The sequence below is a fragment of the Aquarana catesbeiana genome, linkage group LG13 (genome assembly GCF_042186555.1).
Source record: "Aquarana catesbeiana isolate 2022-GZ linkage group LG13, ASM4218655v1, whole genome shotgun sequence".
NCBI classification, from domain to species: Eukaryota; Metazoa; Chordata; class Amphibia; order Anura; family Ranidae; genus Aquarana; species Aquarana catesbeiana.
In genome coordinates, this window is record NC_133336.1 from 172,116,929 (window position 1) to 172,138,617 (window position 21,689).

The 21,689-nt window shown below is 41.7% G+C and overlaps 1 protein-coding gene across 2 annotated transcripts in view; it reads right to left on the reverse strand.

Moving 5' to 3' along the window:
• Window positions 1–7,568: 7,568 nt before the first annotated feature.
• The window catches only part of LOC141117134 (receptor-interacting serine/threonine-protein kinase 3-like), a 69,294-nt gene continuing 55,173 nt past the window's right edge, over window positions 7,569–21,689 (reverse strand). Inside the window, exons 7-10 of one of the 2 annotated variants that reach the window (XM_073609773.1) lie at window positions 17,967–18,015; window positions 16,617–16,693; window positions 8,426–8,480; window positions 7,569–8,342 (exon numbers count right to left, since the gene is read on the reverse strand). In XM_073609773.1, the coding sequence (XP_073465874.1) occupies window positions 7,813–8,342; window positions 8,426–8,480; window positions 16,617–16,693; window positions 17,967–18,015 (711 nt within the window). In that variant the 3' untranslated portion in view covers window positions 7,569–7,812. Of the gene's footprint in view, window positions 8,343–8,425; window positions 8,481–16,616; window positions 16,694–17,966; window positions 18,019–21,689 lie in introns of both variants that reach the window. The other variant, XM_073609772.1, reaches the window with a different exon arrangement.

The following is a 21,689-nucleotide window of genomic DNA, read 5'->3' on the forward strand; positions in this document are numbered from 1 at the left end:
TACCGCTAATGGTCCTGAATTTTAACCCCGATCCACACTCGGGAAAACCGCCAGGGAGGCTACCTGCAGACTTTCAGCTTTAATCTGAGGGTATTTACATCCAAATCAGGTGAACAGTGTAGGAATTACAACAGTTTGTATATGTGCCTCCCACTTTTTAAGGGACCAAAAGTAATGGGACGGATTAACAATCATACATCAAACTTTCACTTTTTAATACTTGGTTGCAAATCCTTTGCAGTCAATTACAGCCTGAAGTCTGAAACGCATTGACATCACCAGACGCTGGGTTTCATCCCTGGTGATGCTCTGCCAGGCCTCTACTGCAACTATCTTCAGTTCCTGCTTGTTCTTGGGGCATTTTCCCTTCAGTTTTGTCTTCAGCAAGTGAAATGCATGCTCAATCGGATTCAGGTCAGGTGATTGACTTGGCCATTGCATAACATTCCACTTCTTTCCCTTAAAAAACTCTTTGGTTGCCTCCGCAGTAGGCTTCGGGTCATTGTCCATCTGCACTGTGAAGCACCGTCCCGTGAGTTCTGAAGCATTTTTCTGAATATGAGCAGATAATATTGCCCGAAACACTTCAGAATTCATCCTGCTGCATTTGTCAGCAGTCACATCATCAATAAATACAAGAGAACCAGTTCCATTGGCAGCCATACATGCCCACGCCATGACACTACCACCACCATGCTTCACTGATGAGGTGGTATGCTTTGGATCATGAGCAGTTCCTTTCCTTCTCCATACTCTTCTCTTCCCATCACTCTGGTACAAGTTGATCTTGGTCTCATCTGTCCATAGGATGTTGTTCCAGAACTGTGAAGGCTTTTTTAGATGTTGTTTGGCAAACTCTAATCCGACCTTCCTGTTTTTGAGGCTCACCAATGGTTTACATCTTGTGGTAAACCCTCTGTATTCACTCTGGTGAAGTCTTCTCTTGACTGTTGACTTTGACACACATACACCTACCTCCTGGAGAGTGTTCTTGATCTGGTCAACTGTTGCGAAGGGTGTTTTCTTCACCAGGGAAAGAATTCTGCGGTCATCCACCACAGTTGTTTTCCTTGGTCTTCCGGGTTTTGGTGGTGTTGCTGAGCTTTTTTGCTATCTCTCTGGTGGGTTTGTTTTGTTTTTTCAGCCTAATGATGGCTTGCTTCACTGATAGTGACAGTTCTTTGGATCTCATATTGAGAGTTGACAGCAACAGATTCCAAATGCAAATAGCACACTTGAAATGAACTCTGGACCTTTTATCTGCTCCTTGTAAATGGGATAATGAGGGAATAACACACACCTGGCCATGGAACAGCTGAGCAGCCAATTGTCCCATTACTTTTGGTCCCTTAAAAAGTGGGAGGCACATATACAAACTGTTGTAATTCCTACACTGTTCACCTGATTTGGATGTAAATACCCTCAAATTAAAGCTAAAAGTCTGCTGTTAAAGCACATCTTGTTTGTTTCATTTCAAATCCATTGTGGTGGTGTATAGAGCCAAAAATATTAGAATTGTGTCGATGTCCCAATATTTATGGACCTGACTGTATGTCACCCAAACAGCAGATCACAGTGGGTAAACGCTGTATTCACAATGCGGGTGAGTGTGTGTTTTGAAGAGAACGCAGAACTATAAGGGAAAGAAAAAGCTACATGGGGGGGAAGTTGAGTACCGCTTTAAAACAAGTCACCCCTAAACACCTCTAGCGGTTTTTAATGTGAAGTTATTCATTTCCAAAGACCACAACAACAGGGCCTATCAAAAAAGAAAAAAAAAAAAAACCTGCATCAAATAACTCAAATGCCAATGAAATGGGACGCCACAGGAAAATTCAGAAAATTTCCTACAGGTCTCATGATGGTGTAAAAAAGGACCTAAATGATCTAAACAACCTTTTGAAATATTACTTTAATGTTCGCAAAACATACATACAGTATAGGAGACGGGAAGAGGTGTACGTCCTAAAAATGACAAACTACACTTTAAGCCATTTATCACAGAAAGTGGATCAGATATCCTATTCATTAATCAGAAATGATTCTTGTGTTATCCCCACTGCACTTATACACCGATCAGCCATAACATTATAACCACCCACCATAACCCTTCGAGGCATGAACTCCACTAGACCTCTGAGGGCCAGTTCACACCAGATGCAGTCCAGTGTGTTTTTTTTTGCATCAAAAAGGCATGGACAGTAGGTAATATGCATTCCAATTGCATAGTTCACACCAGTGCAGTGCGCTCCAGTGCAGTCAAAAAAATTACAACATGCTACCTTTTTTTCTGCATGGAACTGCATTAAAACACAGCAAAACACATAATAAATGCACTGGAATGCATGTGATTTATTTTGGTTGTTAGGAGCTGACACCTGCTGGAGTCCTAGAAACCAGTGACTCATCCCTGCTATCAGGCGCGGGAATAAGTCATTGTTGTCAAGGAGCTGACGCCTGCCGGCTTCCTAACAACAATGAGTCATCCTTGCTGTCAGCTTCAGAAAAACAACACAAAGAAATTCCAATTAAACTTGAGCCAATCACAGGCCACCATGTTGCATCATCGGGACAGGTAATGTCACGTAACTGGTGGAGATTGGGCTGTAGAGGAGGCTTCTCTTGAACCTCCTGTCCAACACCCCTGGTAGAGATGACAGGGAGTGTAGGACACAGAGTGACACAGCTGAGGCTTGACAGGAACCCAATGGCCGTAGATCACCAGACAGGCACCCGGAACTGGAACTCTGTGACGCTTGATCAGTAGGTAGGAGTGTAGCCAGAACATAAGCCAGGGGGTCATCAACAGTCGGGCAGTGCAGGTACAGGAACGTGAGACTGGAACAAGAACAGGATACAAGCCGGGTTTTGTACACAATCGGGCAGCAAGGTACAAGAGCATGAGACAGGAGCAGGGTCAAGCACAGGCCGAGGTCACAGGTGGAAGTCCAGAGGAGAGTTCAGGTAAAGCTGGGTCAAACACAGGTAAGCCGGAAACGGATTAGGTCACAGGCAAACAGGAACAATGCGTGTCTGTTTACTGGTCTTCTCTTACAGGTAAAATTTTGCAGTGGTCCATTATTTGGAGACCCCCTGTTCTAATTGAATGTTACTGAGCAGGGGGGGTGTTGCATACATTATATGAGACAGCCACTTGGGGGGTCAGAGAATGTGGTAGCTCATAAGCAGCTTTCAGCATCTGAAGATTTGCACAGCAGACTTTGTTAAAGATTCTCTGACACAAAGAGGTATTCCCTATACCAAGGCCCCTACACACAATTATTTTATTTTTTTGTGTTTCCATAAACACTTTTGTTCACCGGAATCCACAGAACTGAAGGATCTTCCCAACCTTTCTGTGACAAAATAAACATGTACTGAGATCTCATCATTCCCTAACTGGGTGTATTTCCACGTTCGAAAGAAAGCCCAGCACTAGCTCTGCACATGCCACTTGTTGACTGCTCCTACAGACTGAATATCTGGGGGGATTGTGCCATTCTTCTCGGTAATTTAGATGTGCGCATGTGTTTACCAAACTCACACTTGCCCCTTGCTGATACCAAAAGGATAAATATATAAACAGAAAGTAGTAGGGGCAATTATGGTTATTGAGAAGGTGTATGTCCAATCAAGTGGAGTTTATTCTGTCCAATATTTCCGATTGCGGTCTATCCTTGTCAACACTTTAACATTAATCTTTGCTGCAGCGAACCTGGACAGATACGCCCTGGCCAATGTGCAGTGTGCAATGCCTTGGCATAGACAGACTGCGATCAGTCAAACTAAGATACCTAGATGGGTGGGGGTTTGAGATATGACTAGTAATAAAACTTTTACAATACTTGTTCTGTGGGCTCCTACCAGTGAAGTTTGGGTAAATACTCTTTTTCATCCCTTTATTGAAAAAAAATCACTGCATACCAACAGTGGCTTTGTTTATATTTCACTGTTGCAAAAAGAGAAAATAAAATAGTAAAAATATTTCTTGTTAAAAAAAATACTACCAGAAATGACCAAATAATGAAAAATCGACTCTGTCGGTAATTTAAAGTACATACAGGCCGAGTGTTGGGCGGCATCGGCCTGTTTCTATTGAACTGGCCAATGCCGCCCAACATTCAGCTTGTGTGTATGGCAGCCGGTCTGACAGAAGCCGGCTGAAAGGCACTTACAGTCACCTCTCAATCCCAAATTGTATCTATTGAAAAGATTGGCTACCAGTGTCTTGGGGGGCTATGTGTTTGCACCCTGTTGTCATGTGGCTTTTAATTGCCTCAGCTCCCGGGACAGACTACCTTTTTGGCCCAAGCTCTACACTAACTATACTCTATCTCAATGAAGCATTTGTAAGTATTCAGGACTGGCTTTTTTGACCTTTCCTGTTATGTATAGTGTTACATCAGTTTAATCATATCTATGCCTTTTAGATATTCTTGAACTTTTTCCCCTGATGAGTGTTTTTACACGAAACGCATCGGGAAACCTTAGGATGAAGATTTACGCTTGCACCAGCCACTACTTCAGTTCATAATTCACACTAATCATGTCTATACTATTCTAGATTACTTCCTTTATTGCAATATGCCGCCCATATGATGTTTGTACATATATGAATTTACAGCATTTATCTACTAGCTTCATTTAAAGTCCCAAATTCCTCTTCTCTATATAACTGTTAAAGGGACATGACCAAAAAAGGTCTGTCGATCTGCATCTGATCGTCGATTTTAGCCATTGACTAAACTGACTGGGGTGTTCTTGGGGGGGGTGCATCCCTCTGTCAGAACGCGATAGATCAGCAGGGGAGATCACTATACTAACATAGGATTGTCAGTACAGCGGCTCTTTCTGAGCTCTTCTGGTTTTCTTTCATTCTGCCTACTGGATTGAATAAAAAATTTAAAAAAACGACTACTGTGTACCAGGCTTAAGTCTAATACCCACTTTGCTAGGCAAGAATTTTATTTGCCTGGCATATATGTAAAATAGTAAAACATTGTGCAAACCAGTTCATTAGTTGCAGAGTGACAGTGCCCCCCCCCACAGAGGAAATCCACACCCAAAGAAAGCAAAGGTTCCATCTTTTTTAAATATGCACCAAGACACCCCTATGCTCAGTGTCTTAATGTTAGCTTGACAAAATTGCTAGCTTTACAGATGGTCTCAATCCAGCTAGTGGAGTCTGCCCCTTTCTGCAAATAGTGACAGGTCCTCAGCTGTCTTTTTTTTTTTTTTTTGGACAGAAGGCCACACCTGCCCTCCATCTGTATGTGGAAGTAATGTCTCCTTGCATACCCTGGTCTCTATATAGTTTGTAGTTTAAGTGGACAGCACGTGTGACAACAATAAATTTCCATTCCCTGTATACGAAGTAGCTTTATCTGTGAAACATATTGAGAAAGAAGACTCTTGCTGGTGTCAAGAAAAGGGGCACAGCAAGGGGTTGGACATCTTGGGGAAGTCCTATTTGGGAAAGAATTGTGATTTTAATATATCGTACATGCCAAGTCCCTGGTTAGGAGACAGAAAGAATGTGTCTTTGTACATTTTTAATTAGTATTGTGAATAAATTATTATATTTTAGCTATTTGAGTCTGGAAATATTTGTGTAGCACTTGAAAAGCCCCATTACTATGCACTGATAAAATGATTTACATCAGGTTGATCCAATTTATGTGTTTATTAAAAGAAAACTTAACACTGAAAATACTTTACATTTTCCTTAAACAGTAGGATAGTTTGGGCCTAGAAGAAGGAGTTAGGACCCTTAAAAGCTTGCCTTGTTAGTGCAAATAATAAAAAAGTACAGTACTCAGTCATATTAAGGTTAAATATACACGATTCATTTAAAGATTACTAAACCTTGAGCTTAAAGAGAATTGATCAAACTGACAGGTTCTCCCAATAGCTCACCTCCCAAATGCTTACCTTCCCCACTGCTCCATCTATCCATCAGAGCCATGGTTCTTAACCCTGTAAGCTTTAGACAGTCTTGGAGTTTACCCAGGGTTGATGACCTGGTTCCCTCCCTCATGTTAACAGTGTTCAGGTAAGTGATTGGCAGCTCAGGCCCAAACACTTCATCCTTGGAAGTACGGGGAAGGACATAGGCTCCTTCATATTCAAAAGCACCAGTTATTTGAAATGGCTCCAATACAAGAACAGGGTGGGGGTGGGGGGGTACATCAAGGAGTAGATTAAGAGGTGAGGTGGGTGAGCTTTCATAAGAACCTGTCACTTTTCCATGAATTAATTAATTGACAGATTCTCTAAAACGGCCACTTAAGTCAAAGACATACAAGCCATGCAGCATAATATAGTGAATACTTTTGTTAGGTTATGGTTGTTGACATATTTAAGGCCTTCTCAGCATGTCATTCTTAGTAGGAGTGGCCACACACCCCTAAAATTTAAATTTTCGGCGCTCGCCACTTAAAGGTAAAAGAAAATCATATAAAGTACTTTTTTCCCCCAAGGAGAGATTTGTAGGTTTCTAACCTTAGAAAGAATATCTATGCAGATTTCTTCTTTACGTCTTATGCCGTGTACACCCGATCGGAATTTCCGTCCGAAAAAACTTGGATGGTTTTTCCGATGGAATTCCACTCAAGCTTGCCTTGCATACACACGGTCACACAAAAGTTCTCTGAACTGTCAACCGTCAAGAACGCGGTGACGTACAACACTATGAGCCAAAAAAATGAAGTTTAATGCTTCCAAGCATGCGTCGAATTGTTTCAGAGCATGCGTGATTTTTTGCGCGTCCGAATTGCATACAGACGATCGCATTTTCGGATAGGAACTTTTCCCGACCGAAAAATAGAGAACATGCTCTCAATCTTTTGCTGGCTGGAATTCCGCCAGCAAAAGACCGATGGAGCATACACACGGTCGCATTTTCCGACAAAAAGCTCTCATCGGAGTTTTGCTGGTGGCATTTCCGATCGTGTGTACAGGGCATTAGAAAAACTGTAGGTTATGTCATCTTCCTTTTAACCACTTTGGCCATTTAGCAAATGTCTTTCTCTAATATTTATTCTTTAGACATATCAAAGATGGCTTTTACAGTGGTTGTAAACCTAGTTATACCACTTGTACCTACAGGTAAGCCTATAACAAGGCTTACCTGCACGGTTTAGGAGATATTTACCATATATGCTTGCGCTGTGAAGAAACGGCCCTCCATGCCGAGTCTTCACTAGCAAGTGCCGTGACTGCACGCGGGAGTGACGTCACGCGACTCTGGCCAGTCACAGAGCCGCAGTCTGCGGTCCCAAAAGGAAGGAAGAGGGGCGAAGATAGATGCGACCACCAGCAGGGACAGCACGGGCTTCGATTGCAGGTGAGTGCCACATAATGGGCTAGTACACGATGCATACTAGCCCGTTATGCTTTTACTTTGCAGGGGAAAAAAGAGAAAGTGATGGCCCGTACACACAATTCGAAAATCAGACGACAGGTCGTCCGACTTTTTTTGCTTAATAGTCGCAAGTAGAAATTGAATACTAAAGTCACGAAAATTCTCGTACGACAGAAAAAAAAAAAAAATCAGAAGTGATAACATGTGTTGTAATGTATTTGTATTGGATTTTCGGACGACAACTGTACTGACTAAACGAAAATCATACGATCTAGTATCGTACAAGGAAAATTTTCGTGCTTGTCCGATCTAATAATATCAGATGAATTGTCCTGATCGGCTCTCGAAAGCTCTGTACTAACGATCCAATTATCCTACGATCGCCTTGAAAGCTGTATTTTTCATCTGATTTTCGGATCGTGTATACAAGCCATGAAGCCCATTTGGGTTTACTTCCTCTTTAACACTGGTAAAATCTGTGGAGACTGTTCTTGCAGTTTTTTCCCCATTATTTTTCCTGTGGTGTCATAGTCTTTCAGGTTCTTAGAGGAATTTATCTTTCGCTGATCTTCTTTTGAAATGACACCTTCATTGCTCAACCTGCTCTTGATATTATCGTAGTCAACAGATTCCTTACGAGCTTCTACATCAGATTTCTTAAGAGCTTCTGCAACAGATTCCTTACGAGCTTCTACAACAGATTTCTTATGAGCTTCTACATCAGATTTCTTAAGAGCTTCTACATCAGATTTCTTAAGAGCTTCTACAACAGATTCCTTACGAGCTTCTACATCAAATTTCTTAGGAGCTTCTACAACAGATTCCTTAGGAGCTTCTACAACAGATTTCTTATGAGCTTCTACATCAGATTTCTTATGAGCTTCTACATCAGATTTCTTACGAGCTTCTACAACAGATTCCTTACGAGCTTCTACAACAGATTTCCTACAAGCTTCTACAAGCTTATCCATAGGGTCTCCTGAAGGGAAGACAAGACATAATTAGTGCAAATTTTCACTGACTTTTACTACCAGCACTCTACTGTACATTAGAGTTACAGACCTGTACAGGGAATATCTTCTTCCTTCTTATTGGTGTCTCCAACAGTCTCAAGAGCCTATAAGGAAAAATGAAGCTAGCATAAACATTCTGTGCGTTTATGTTTTCCACTCTTAGCAAAATAAATATCAGAATGTAGTTACCCCAGTTTATTTTTACTATGTAGGGAGATGGCTCGTGTCCTAAAAGACCAAAGACACCCTTGGCTATCTTGATCATTGTGACACTTAAAGCATACAATGAAAAAAGTGGTGGAGACAATAATTTGGTTCCTCATCCCATCTCTGCCTAGTTCCTTTTCCTTTCTTTTGGTGCTTTCCTTGTCTTAAGCTTTGTTCCCCTTTCATTCTGCATTCCCTTATGCCCCGTACACATGGTCGGACTTTGTTCGGACATTCCGACAACAAAATCCTAGGATTTTTTCCGACAGATGTTGGCTCAAACTTGTCTTGCATACACACGGTCACACAAAGTTGTCAGAAAATCAGATCGTTCTAAACGCGGTGACGTAAAACACATATGTCGGGACTATAAACGGGGCAGTGGCCAATAGCTTTCATCTCTTTATTTATTCTGAGCATGCGTGGCACTTTGTCCGTCGGATTTGTGTACACACGATCGGAATTTCCGACAACGGATTTTGTTGTCAGAAAATTTTATATCCTGCTCTCAAACTTTGTGTGTCGGAAAATCCGATGGAAAATGTGTGATGGAGCCCACACACGGTCGGAATTTCCGACAACAAGGTCCTATCACACATTTTCCGTCGGAATATCCGACCGTGTGTACGGGGCATTAGAACTGAGCAGTTAGTACTATGTTTTTCTGACAATGGTCCCAGGCCCAAGAAAGAAAGCATACCCAAGCCTAAAGCTGGCCATACATTGTACAATTTGCTTTATTTAATTTCCTTTAGATTTACCTTCAACTATGTAGTACAAGGGCCTGCCTGATTGCACACAAATTGAAAGTGTTTAGATTTAACGTCAAATTATAAGGTTTTGTATAATGTATGGCCAGCCTTAGAATATCATGTAATCTGAACTTTTGGATTGCTTGTTATTGGTCTTTGGGTCAGATCTGGATCTAATATAATAATTTTTTGCTGAAAAAGTGCTTTGATCTTAACTGGTCATAAGTGTGATTGTATTACCTATGATGATGTTGCTGAAAATAAAAACCAAATGTATTATCAGTGCTTATAAAGTAAATTAATTTTAACCACTTGAGCCCCAGACCATTATGCTGCCTAAGGACCAGAGGTCTTTTTCTAATTTGGCACTGCGTCGCTTTAACTGCTAATTGCGCGGTCATGCAATCCTGTACCCAAACGAAATTTGCATCCTTTTCTTCCCACAAATAGAGCTTTCTTTTGATGGTATTTGATCACCTCTGCGGTTTTTATTTTTTGCGCTATAAACGGAAAAAGACCGAAAATTTTGAAAAAAAATGATATTTTCTACTTTTTGTTATAAAAAAAATCCAATAAACTCAATTTTAGTCATACATTTAGGCCAAAATGTATTCGGCCACATGTCTTTGGTAAAAAAAATGTCAATAAGCGTATATTTATTGGTCTGCGCAAAAGTTATAGCGTCTACAAACTAGGGTACATTTTCTGTAATTTACACAGCTTTTAGTTTATGACTGCCTATGTCATTTCTTGAGGTGCTAAAATGGCAGGGCAGTACAAACCCCCCCCCAAATGACCCCATTTTGGAAAGTAGACACCCCAAGGAAATTGCTGAGAGGCATGTTGAACCCATTGAATATTTATTTTTTTTGTCCCTAGTGATTGAATAATGACAAAAAAAAAAAAAAAAAAATATTTACAAAAAGTTGTCACTAAATGATATATTGCTCACACAGGCCATGGGCCTATGTGGAATTGCACCCCAAAATACATTCTGCTGCTTCTCCTGAGTATGGGGATACCACATGTGTGGGACTTTTTGGGAGCCTAGTCGCGTACGGGGCCCCGAAAACCAATCACCGCCTTCAGGATTTCTAAGGGTGTAAATTTATGATTTCACTCTTCACTGCCTATCACAGTTTCGGAGGCCATGGAATGCCCAGGTGGCACAAACCCCCCCCAAATGACCCCATTTTGGAAAGTAGACACCCCAAGCTATTTGCTGAGAGGCATGGTGAGTATTTTGCAGCTCTCATTTGTTTTTGAAAATGAAGAAAGACAAGAAAAAACTTTTTTTTTTTCTTTTTTCAATTTTCAAAACTTTGTGACAAAAAGTGAGGTCTGCAAAATACTCACTATACCTCTCAGCAAATAGCTTGGGGTGTCTACTTTCCAAAATGGGGTCATTTGGGGGGGTTTTGTGCCACCTGGGCATTCCATGGCCTCCGAAACTGTGATAGGCAGTGAAGAGTGAAATCAAAAATTCACGCCCTTAGAAAGCCTGAAGGCGGTGCTTGGTTTTCGGGGTTCCGTACGCGGCTAGGCTCCCAAAAAGTCTCACACATGTGGTATCCCCGTACTCAGGAGAAGCAGCAGAATGTATTTTGGGGTGTAATTTCACATATTCCCATGGCATGTTTGAGCAATATATCATTTAGTGACAATTTTGTGCAAAAAAAAAAAAAAAAATTTGTCTCTTTCCCGCAACTTGTGTCGCAATATAATATATTCCATGGACTCAACATGCCTCTCAGCAAATAGCTTGGGGTGTCTACTTTCCAAAATGGGGTCATTTGGGGGGGGGGTTTGAACTGTCCTGGCATTTTATGCACAACATTTAGAAGCTTATGTCACACATCACCCACTCTTCTAACCACTTGAAGACAAAGCCCTTTCTGACACTTATTGTTTACATGAAAAAGTTTTTTTTTTTTTTGCAAGAAAATTACTTTGAACCCCCAAACATTATATATTTTTTTAAAGCAAATGCCCTACAGATTAAAATGGTGGGTGTTTCATTTTTTTTTTTTTTCACACAGTATTTGCGCAGCGATTTTTCAAACGCATTTTTTTGGGGAAAAAACACACTTTTTTAAATTTTAATGCACTAAAACACACTATATTGTCCAAATGTTTGATGAAATAAAAAAGATGATCTTAGGCCGAGTACATGGATACCAAACATGACATGCTTTACAATTGCGCACAAACGTGCAGTGGCAACAAAATAAATACATTTTTAAAAGCCTTTACAGGTTACCACTTTAGATTTACAGAGGAGGTCTACTGCAAAAATTAATGCCCTCGATCTGACCTTCGCAGTGATACCTCACATGCATGGTGCAATTGCTGTTTACGTTTGACGACAGACCGCTGCTTGCGTTCGCCTTAGAGCGAGAGCAGGGGGCGACAGGGGTGCTTTTTTTTTTCTTTATTATTTTTTTGCTTTTTTATCTTATTTTTAAACTGTTCCTTTCATTTTTTTTTTTTAATCATTTTTATTGTTATCTCGGGGAATGTAAATATCCCCTATGATAGCAATAGGTAGTGACAGGTACTCTTTTTTGAAAAAATTGGGGTCTATTAGACCCTAGATCTCTCCTCTGCCCTCAAAGCATCTGACCACACCAAGATCGGTGTGATAAAATGCTTCCCCAATTTCCCAATGGCGCTATTTACATCCGGCGAAATCTAAGTCATAAAATGCTCGTAGCTTCCGGTTTCTTAGGCCATAGAGATGTTTGGAGCCACTCTGGTCTCTGATCAGCTCTATGGTCAGCTGGCTGAATCACCGGCTGCATTTTCAGGTTCCCTGTTGAGACAGGAGAGCCAGAGAAAAACACGGAAGACGGTGGGGGGGGGCATTCCCTCCCACGGCTTGTAAAAGCAGTCTAGAGGCTAATTAGCCGCTAGGATTGCTTTTACATGAAAGCCGACCGCTGGCTGAAAAGAATGATACCAAGATGATACCTAAACCTGCAGGCATCATTCTGGTATAACCACTCAAAGTTGTGAATGGCGTACCTGAAGACAAAAAAATGGTTAACAATAAAGCACAGTAAACGGTAAAGTATAAAAAATTGCATACCTGAAAAGCAAACATGATAAAACATAATAACAATAAAACATTGCAGAATAGAATACAGTAAAAAGGGCAGAACAATAGAGAGAATAGAGAGAGAGAGAACAATAAAACGACAACTATTTTTTTTTATTTTATATATTTTTTTTTTTTTACACTTTTTTTGTAACTAACTTTTATAACGGTAACCGTTTCCAGGTTCGGATCTCTCAAAATGCGATGGCATCTTGGGAGACCCTGTGAAAGTGTGTCCTAGTCTGTGGAATGCTTTACCCTACGCTAATACTCAACTAGTGCATAGTAGCGTTCAAAACATTCACCAATGCAAAGACCAGGATTGTCAGGACAGGAGGGACAATAATAGTGGGTGTCACGTCTAAATCCGCGCATGCTGCAGACACAACATCTTTTTTGGGGGGGTTCGTTGGGTAGGGGTACTCGGGAGGACATAAAGAAAATGCCTCTCATGCAGCCGACTGCATTTGGTTGGGGATGTGAATGGGGGAAGTTCGGGTGCTGCAGAAGTGGTGGTTTCCCAATTAGGATTGGCGAATGCAGCAGCAAGGGTACTATGGGCACGACGGGCCTGTGTTTGTCTTTTTGGTGGCAGCGGGACACTACTTGTGCTTGCCACCTCACCAGCTTGAACTGCACTTATGGGACTCGCCACGTCACCAAGTGTTACTGCAGTGCTGGTTTGACTACGACCGGGGTGTACTAGGCCGCTGGTGCTTGCCAGTTCACCAAAACGCTACCAAAAAAACTTTTAGCGATCGCAGGGATCAGGCCTGACTCTGCGAACGCTGCAGTTATGCGTTTAGTCTTTTGTAAGTGACTGATCGATCGATACTGCACTTGGGTGGGCTGGGCCGGGCGGAGGGGCAAAACGCAGGTGCTAGCAGGTATCTGTGCTGATCCCGCTAACACTGCGTTTTTGGGAACCCTAAACTGCTGGGGACGCTAGTATAGATCTGATCGGATCAGATATTGATCCGTTCAGATACTATACCACTAAGGGAGGTGTATGCTGCGTGCGTGGGTGTTAGTGCTACTGGCGCTAACCTGACGCTGCTTGGGGCTGGTGCTTGCCAGTTCACCAAAATACTACCAAAAAAACTGTTAGCGATCGCAGGGATCAGGCCTGACTCTGCGAACGCTGCAGTTATGCATTTAGTGTTTTGTAAGTGTCAGTGATCGATCGATACTGCACTTGGGTGGGCTGGGCTGGGCCGGGCGGAGGGGCAAAACGCAGGTGCTAGCAGGTATCTGGGCTGATCCCGCTAACACTGCGTTTTTGGGAACCCTAAACTGCTGGGGTTAAAACATTTATTCGGTAGTATATGGGGGTCCCTGACGCTATAAAACGCTGACGGCGAACCTCAATATTTACGTCCCTAACTAGCTTCACCAGCGACACTAATACAGCGATCAGAAAAATGATCGCTTAGCGACAATGGTGACAGGGGGGGATCAAGGGGTTAAAACTTTATTAGGGGGGGTTAGGGGGGTACCCTAGACCTAAAGGGGGGTAACAGTAACTGTCCCAACACTGTAACTGTCTCAAACTGACACCATGCAGTAATCAGAAAAAAAAAAAAACTGCTTGGTGTCAGTTTGTGACAGGGGGGGGGGTGATTGGGGGGGGATCGGGGGGGGGATCGGGGTGTTTTGTGTGCCTGGCATGTTCTACTGTGTGTGTGTAGTGTTGTGCACTCACAGTGAAGTCTTCTCTCCTCGGGCCAGAACGGAAATTACCGAGCCGAGGAGAGATGACATAGTTTCCTTTGCTGCTGTTTAGCATACAGCAGCAAAGGAATGATTCGATTGGCCGGCGGCGATCGCGAGGGGGGGGGCCACGAACGGATGGCCTCCCCCTCACCTCCGATCGCCGTGGGACAAAACACGACCGCCTCGGGCACCGGGGGGGGTCCGATCGGACCCCCCACCCGCAGAAGGCAAATCGCGTACATGTACGTGATTTTGCCTGTCCGTGCCACCTTGCCGACGTACATCGGCGTGAGGCGGTCGTCAAGTGGTTAAACTATATACAGTATCTCACAAAAGTGAGTACACCCCTCACATTTTTGTAAATATTTTATTATATCTTTTCATGTGACAATACTGAAGAAATGACACTTTGCTACAATGTAAAGTAGTGAGTGTACAGCTTGTATAACAGAGTAAATTTACTGTCCCCTCAAAATAACTCAACACACAGCCATTAATGTCTAAACCGCTGGCAACACAAGTGAGTACACCCCTAAGTGAAAATGTCCAAATTGGGCCCAAAGCGTCAATATTTTGTGTGGCCACCATTATTTTCCAGCACTGTCTTAATCCTCTTGGGCATGGAGTTCACTAGAGCTTCACAGGTTGCCACTAGAGTCCTCTTCCACTCCTCCATGACAACATCATGGAGCTGGTGGATGTTAGAGTGCTACTTGTGCTCCTCCACCTTCCATTTAAGGATGCCCCACAGATGCTCAATAGGTTTAAGGTCTGGAGACATGCTTGGCCAGTCCATCACCTTTACCCTCAGCTTCTTTAGCAAGGTAGTGGTCATCTTGAAGGTGTGTTTGGGGTTGTTATCATGTTGAAATACTGCCCTGCGGCCCATCATGCTCTACTTCTGTATGTCCCAGTACATGTTGGCGTTCATGGATCCCTCAATGAACTGTAGCTCCCCAGTGCCCGCAGCACTCATGCAGCCCTAGACCATGACACTCCCACCACCATGCTTGACTGTAGGCAAGACACACTTGTCTTTGTACTCCTCACTTGGTTGCCGCCACACACATTTGACACCATCTGAACCAAATAAATTTATCTTGGTCTCATCAGACCACAGGACATGGTTCCAGTAATCCATGTCCTTAATCTGCTTGTCTTCAGCAAATTGTCTGTGCATCATCTTTAGCCAACAGCTATGCAGATCAATTTGATGCAGTGTGTGGCGTATGGTCTGAGCACTGACAGGCTGACCCTCCCACCCCTTCAACCTCTGCAGCAATGCTGGTAGCACTCATGCGTCTCTTTCCCAAAGAAAACCTCTGGATATGACGCTGAGCATGTACACTCAACTTCTTTGGTCAACCAATGGCGAGGCCTGTTCTGAGTGGAACCTGTCCTGTTAAACTGCTGTATGGTCTTGGCTACCGTGCTGTAGCTCAATTTCAGGGTCTTGGCAATCTTCTTATAGCCTATGCCATCTTTATGTAGAGCAACAATTCTTTTTTTCAGATCCTCTGAGAGTTATTTTCCATGAGGTGCCATGTTGAACTTCCAGTGACCAGTATGAGAGAGTGAGAGCGATAACAAATTCAACACACCTGCTTCCCATTTACACCTGAGACCTTGTAACACTAACGAGTCACATGACACTGGAGAGGGAAAATTGCTAATTGGGCCCAATTTGGACATTTTCACTTAGGGGTGTACTCACTTTTGTTGCCAGCGGTTTAGACATTAATGGCTGTGTGTTGAATTATTTTGAGGGGACAGCAAATTTACACTGTTATACAAGCTGTACACTCACTACTTTACATTGTAGCAAAGTGTAACTTCTTCAGTGTTGTCACATGAAAGGATATAATAAAATATTTACAAAAATGTGAGGGGTGTACTCACTTTTGTGAGATGCTGTGTATATATATATATATATATATATATATATATATATATATGTACACACTAAATTTCAAAAAGTATATTTTGCACTTAGAAACGAAGTTGAGAGATTTAGGTTTGGTTGTCAACAGAATAATGCCTAGCATGTTGGCAAGGGAGACCCAGGGCACTTGGTAGAAGACCCGGGGTATGGGCTCTTGGTGGCAGAGTCTAGCAACACCCCTGCAATTCTGCTAACATATTACTGTATTATTTATATGAGCATGTTTGCAAGTCAAAAAAAAGGGCCGCCAAAAAGCGAAGTCTGCCAATACTATTTCAGAAAATTGTCCAAATAGTTTCTGGCTTACAATGACTATTGATGGTCCTTTTGTGACCCTATCTAACAGTACCTGTACATAGAGCTCTCTAGCAGTCCATAGATAGAAGCTGTGTAACTTAGTGTAAAAATCCACTTTACCTACAGAAGTCTGATTCAAGAGGTGTAAATTGGGCCCTAACAACCTTCCTTTAACCTACTATAGCCTTCAAAAAAAGTGATGACGAGAATTCTCAATGTGTTTTTATCTTACCGTAAGAGGCTTTGGATCTTCTCCAGATACTTTTGGGTCTAACTGTTTAGAATCTTGACTTTCTCCATTTTCTAGGGCTAAAACATGAATAAACATACATGATGTACCAAACTGTGCAATCTGTTTCCAGGAAGGTAAGTAAACATAGCTCCCAAATAATTCACTTTTGTAACTGTAAAGGCATTTTTTTAAATTTTGGATAGTGTCAGACCCTCTACCAAGTTTGTATTTATATCTGTGTCCCAGCTGGAGACATGTACCCTTCTGGTTGTTCTGGAGATCACTTTCACTGAGACAAAAAATGAGGGGAAATCCAACATTTTTAAGTTGTCACTACAGAAAGTGGTGAGGTTAAATCCTCTATTGAGGATATCGGTGACAAATGTCTAACAGGGTAATTTCCCTAATTTTGTAGCGATTTCCTGTTTTACTTCCGGTGCAAGCATTTAAGAGAAATTTCCCCAATGGGACACAGGCAGCAAAAACAACCAGGCATGGGTATTTAACCCTTTTGTACTCCAAGCAGAAAAAAAAAAAGAAAGTTTTGGTTAAACATACCATTAAAGCCATATATTATTAGTCATGTCAGAATAATCCCTCACACAGAGCTGCTAGAGCTTGCAGAAGCTTGCGTGCAAATACTGGCTTTAGAAAAGTTGGAACTTGCATTGGTTTGGGTACACCCTACACCCCGACTCTCCGTACAGAGACGTGTCATGGCTGTTCAGGCCCTATGTGCTGTAAGAGAGCTAAAGAGGAAGTAGCGGTATTTTAAGGGGCTCCAGCAGTCCTGTCAAAGGAATAAAATATATGCATTCTGATAATATTTGGCAGTCTAGATCTTAAAGTGACCCTTTCCTTAAACCTCCAGGAGCATAAACTCACCTTTCCCCCATACTGACTCATCCGAATTTACACAAGGCTATGGACCCCTTCCCTACTCTCACGTGACAGCGCTGGGCCAATCATAAGGGACCTGTCAGTTGCGAGATGGGGAATCTCTACTGTCAGTTGAAGGGGAATGTGGCAGTGGTAAGTATATACTAATAAGGTGGGGGGGGGGGGGGGGGGTAAGTTAAGGGATGAGGCATTTTGGAGCTCGAAAAGGTCAGCGGTCGGCTTCCAGGTATCTGTTGCTGGCCACTTTTGTTGGCTGGCCCAAAGCACATTAAAAAAACCTGCCTGTTCACCCTTTTTTAGTGGTTACATAAAGTTCCACTTTAAGTGATCCTTTTTGTTTGTCTTTCATGGGCAAAGAAAGGGTCATCTTAAGTAATTAAAATAGTTTTAATTTTTGAGTAAAAATTTCAAATGTGTTATATATGTGTTACTGTTAATCATTTTACTTACCTTTCAGAAATTCCTCTGCATCTCCACTAATATAACCAGATGATTCAGCCTGCTGTTCAAAAATAAAAGAGTGTTAAACTCTTCAATTTTTTTTATGATGACAAACTTAAACTGAAAAATGTTATGATGATCATCATTACAAAAACAATTGCAAACATCAAGCTTTATTTAAATGCTGAACCATGCCGCTTTTTGCTCTTCATCAAATAAACAATTGCATCACTTAATCATTCATTTCCCTTTTGTTTTTAAAAACGTACTTACCTGACATTTCTTTCATACATATAAAAATCATAATTTTTTTCGTAGAAAATTACTTAGAACCCCAAACATTATATATTTAAGCAGAAGCCCTAGAGAATAAAATGGTGGGTGTTGCATTTTCTTTATGTCACACGGTATTTGCGCATCATTTTTTTAACTACTTGCCGCCCGCGCTATAGCCAAAAGATGGCTGCAGAGCAGACCTTAATTGCTGGGAGGGTGTCCATGGACTCCTCCTGAGCAAGCACAGTCTGCGCTACCCTGCGGCGTGCTCGGTGATCACCAAGTCTATGAGACTTGGCTGATCACAGATCCGAGTAAGGGGTCGATCCTGGCCCCTTACCATGTGGTCAGCTGTCAGCCAATGACGGCTGATCACGTGATGTAAACAGAAGCTCTGTAATCTTTTTTTTTTTTCCTTGCGCTGTCAGCATGAGGGGGAAAAAAAAGCCGATCACCGGCTTCTGTAAGAGGGACATTGGTCCCTCACTCAGAAAGCCGTGGCTGTGCCCACCGATGTCACCTGCCAGTGCCCACTGTGCCACCTACCAGTGCCCACAGTGCCACCTACCAGTGCCCACGGGGCCACCCATCAATGCCCACCAGTGCTGCCAATCAATGCCCATCAGTGTCTAATAATCAGTGCCACAGATCAGTGCTGCCTATCAGTGTCACCTACCAGTGCCGCTTATCAGTGCCACCTATCAGTTCCCTTCAGTGCCAACCATCAGTGCCACCTCTCAGTGCCGTTTCATCAGTGCTTATCAGTGCCTATCAGTGCCGCCTATCAGTACCCATCGGTGCCGCCTATCAGTGCCCATCAGCACAGCCTATCAGTGCAGCCTCATCAGCGCACATCAGCGAAGGAGAAAAATTACCCCTTTTTTCAAAATTTTATAACAAACTATGAAACAGTTTTTTTTTTTTTTTTTCAAAATTTCGGTCCCTTTTTGTTTTATTTAGCAAAAAATAAAAAACCAAGCAGCAATTAAATACCACCAAAAGAAAGCTTTATCTGTGTGAAAAAAATGATAAAAATGTCATTTGGGTAAACTGTAGCATGACCGCGCAATTGTCATTCAAAGAGTGACAACGCTGAAAGCTGAAAATTGGTCTGGGCAGTGCCCAGTAAGCTAGTGGTTAAACACAATTTTTTGGGATAAATACACTCCAATGAATTTTAGTGAACACAAACACAATATAATACCCCAATTTTTGGTAAAACATAAAAGATGATGTTACGCCCAGTAAATAGACACCAAACATGTCCCCTTTTAAAATTACGCACAAAAACTACAGTACATTCAATTATTACATTTAAAACCCTTTACAGATTACCAGTTTAGAGTTTCACAGGAGGTCTGGTGCTAAAAAATGATTGCTCTCGCTCTGACATTTGCAGTGATAACTCCTGTGTGTGAGGCAGAAGCAGGAGAGGGGCAGGACCCCCTTGCACCTGTAAAAGTAATCCAGTGGCTGTATAGACCCTAGGATTACTTTTACAATGTGCAGAATCGCCTGCTCTAAAAAACAATACAAGGATCATGATTGTAGCTGCAGTCATGATTCTGGTATAACTGCCTAAATACCAGGATGTATAAATGACCGGCGGTATTGAAGCGTTTAAAGCAGCACTGACGGTGCACAAGTTTCTTCGTTGTCAGCTTTTTCCAGGTTGACTCGATGTCCGCGATCGTCTCACGGAGAGGAAGAACGGGGAGATGCTAATGTAAACAAGCATCTCCCCGTTCTGCCTAGTGACACTGTCACTGATCACATCTTCCTGTGATCGGGAGCGGTGATCAGTGACGTGTCACTCGTAGCCACGCCCCCCCCACAGTTAGATTCAGTCCCTAGGACACCGCCAGCTAGTGGTTAACCCCTTCACTGCCAGTGTAATTTTTACAGTAATCAGTGCAATTTTATAGCACTGATCACTGTAAAAATGACAGTGGTCCCAAAAATTTGTCAAAATTGTCCGATGTGTCCGCCATAATGTCGCAGTCACGATAAAAATCGCAGATCGCCGCCATTACTAGTAAAAAAAAAATTATTAATAAAAATGCCATAAAACTATCCCCTATTTTGTAGACGCTATAACTTTTGCGCAAGCCAATCAATAAACATTTATTGTGATTTTTTTTACCAAAAATATGTAGAAGAATATGTATCAGCCTAAACTGAGGAAAAAAAATGTTTTTTTTAATATTTTTTGGGGATATTTATTATAGCAAAAAGTAAAAAATAATGCGTTTTTTTCTAAATTGTCGTTCTTTTTTTGTTTATAGTGCAAAAAATAAAAACCGCAGAGGTGATTAAATACCACCAAAAGAAAGCTCTACTTTGTTTGGGAGCCACGTCGCACAACCGCGCAATTGTCAGTTAAAGCAACGCAGTGCCAAATCGCAAAAAGTGCTCTGGTCTTTGGCCAGCCAAATGGTCCGGGGCTTAAGAAAAAAAAAGTGGTTAAGAAAAAAAAAATTCTGTGTGCAGCAGCCCCTCTCAGCCCCCTTAATACTTACCTAAGCCCCATCTCAATCCAGCGATGTTGCACGAGAGTCTCAACTGTCGGGGTCTCTCCGTTCACATTGGCTGAGACAGCAGCGTGCACCATTGGCTCCCACTGCTGTCAATCAAAGTCAGTGAACCAATGAGGAGAGAGAGGGGGTGAGGCCGAGCCGCGTCTGAATGGACACACATAAGCTGTTTGCTATGGGGGCACTGGACATGCGCACTGCCAAAAAATGTGTTAGTTTTCGTTTCATTAGTTTTTGTTTTGTTTTTACGTTTTTCGGGACATTCGTCATGATCACAATTTGTAAATTCGTAAATTCAGAAATTCGAAATTCTGAAAATTCAAAAATAAGAAAGAAAATTTTAGAATTCGAAAGAATGAAAATCAGAAAATTCTAAATAATAACTAACAAACTAACTAATATTAACTAACTATTAAATTATAGGTATTGCAATTTCCTTTCAAATTTGGCTGTTAGTGAACGTAACGAATACGAATTTATCCGAAGTTACGAATTATTCGAAATAACGAATGCCGCATCTAAACAAACGGAACGGAATGAATTAATAATAAATAATAATAATCAAAAGTTTTTATTTTTATTATTTATTCTTATTAATTTGTTACATTCTATTCGCTTAGATACGGCATTTGTTATTTCGGATAATTCGTAAATTCGGAATATATTCGTATTTGTTACGTTCACTAACGGCCAAATTTGAAAGGAAATTCCAATACCTTTAATTTAATAGTTAGCTTTTATTTCAGATTTTCGGGTTTTTGGATTTCAGAATATTTTAATTTAAAATATTCGAAAAAATTCTCTAAACGTGTTTTTGTTAATTCGGATATTTCCAAATTAACAAATGTGTCCAAATTCGTTAAAAAACGAATTCAGATCGAAACGAATTGCACATGTCTAGGGGGCAGAAGGGAGGGGCCAG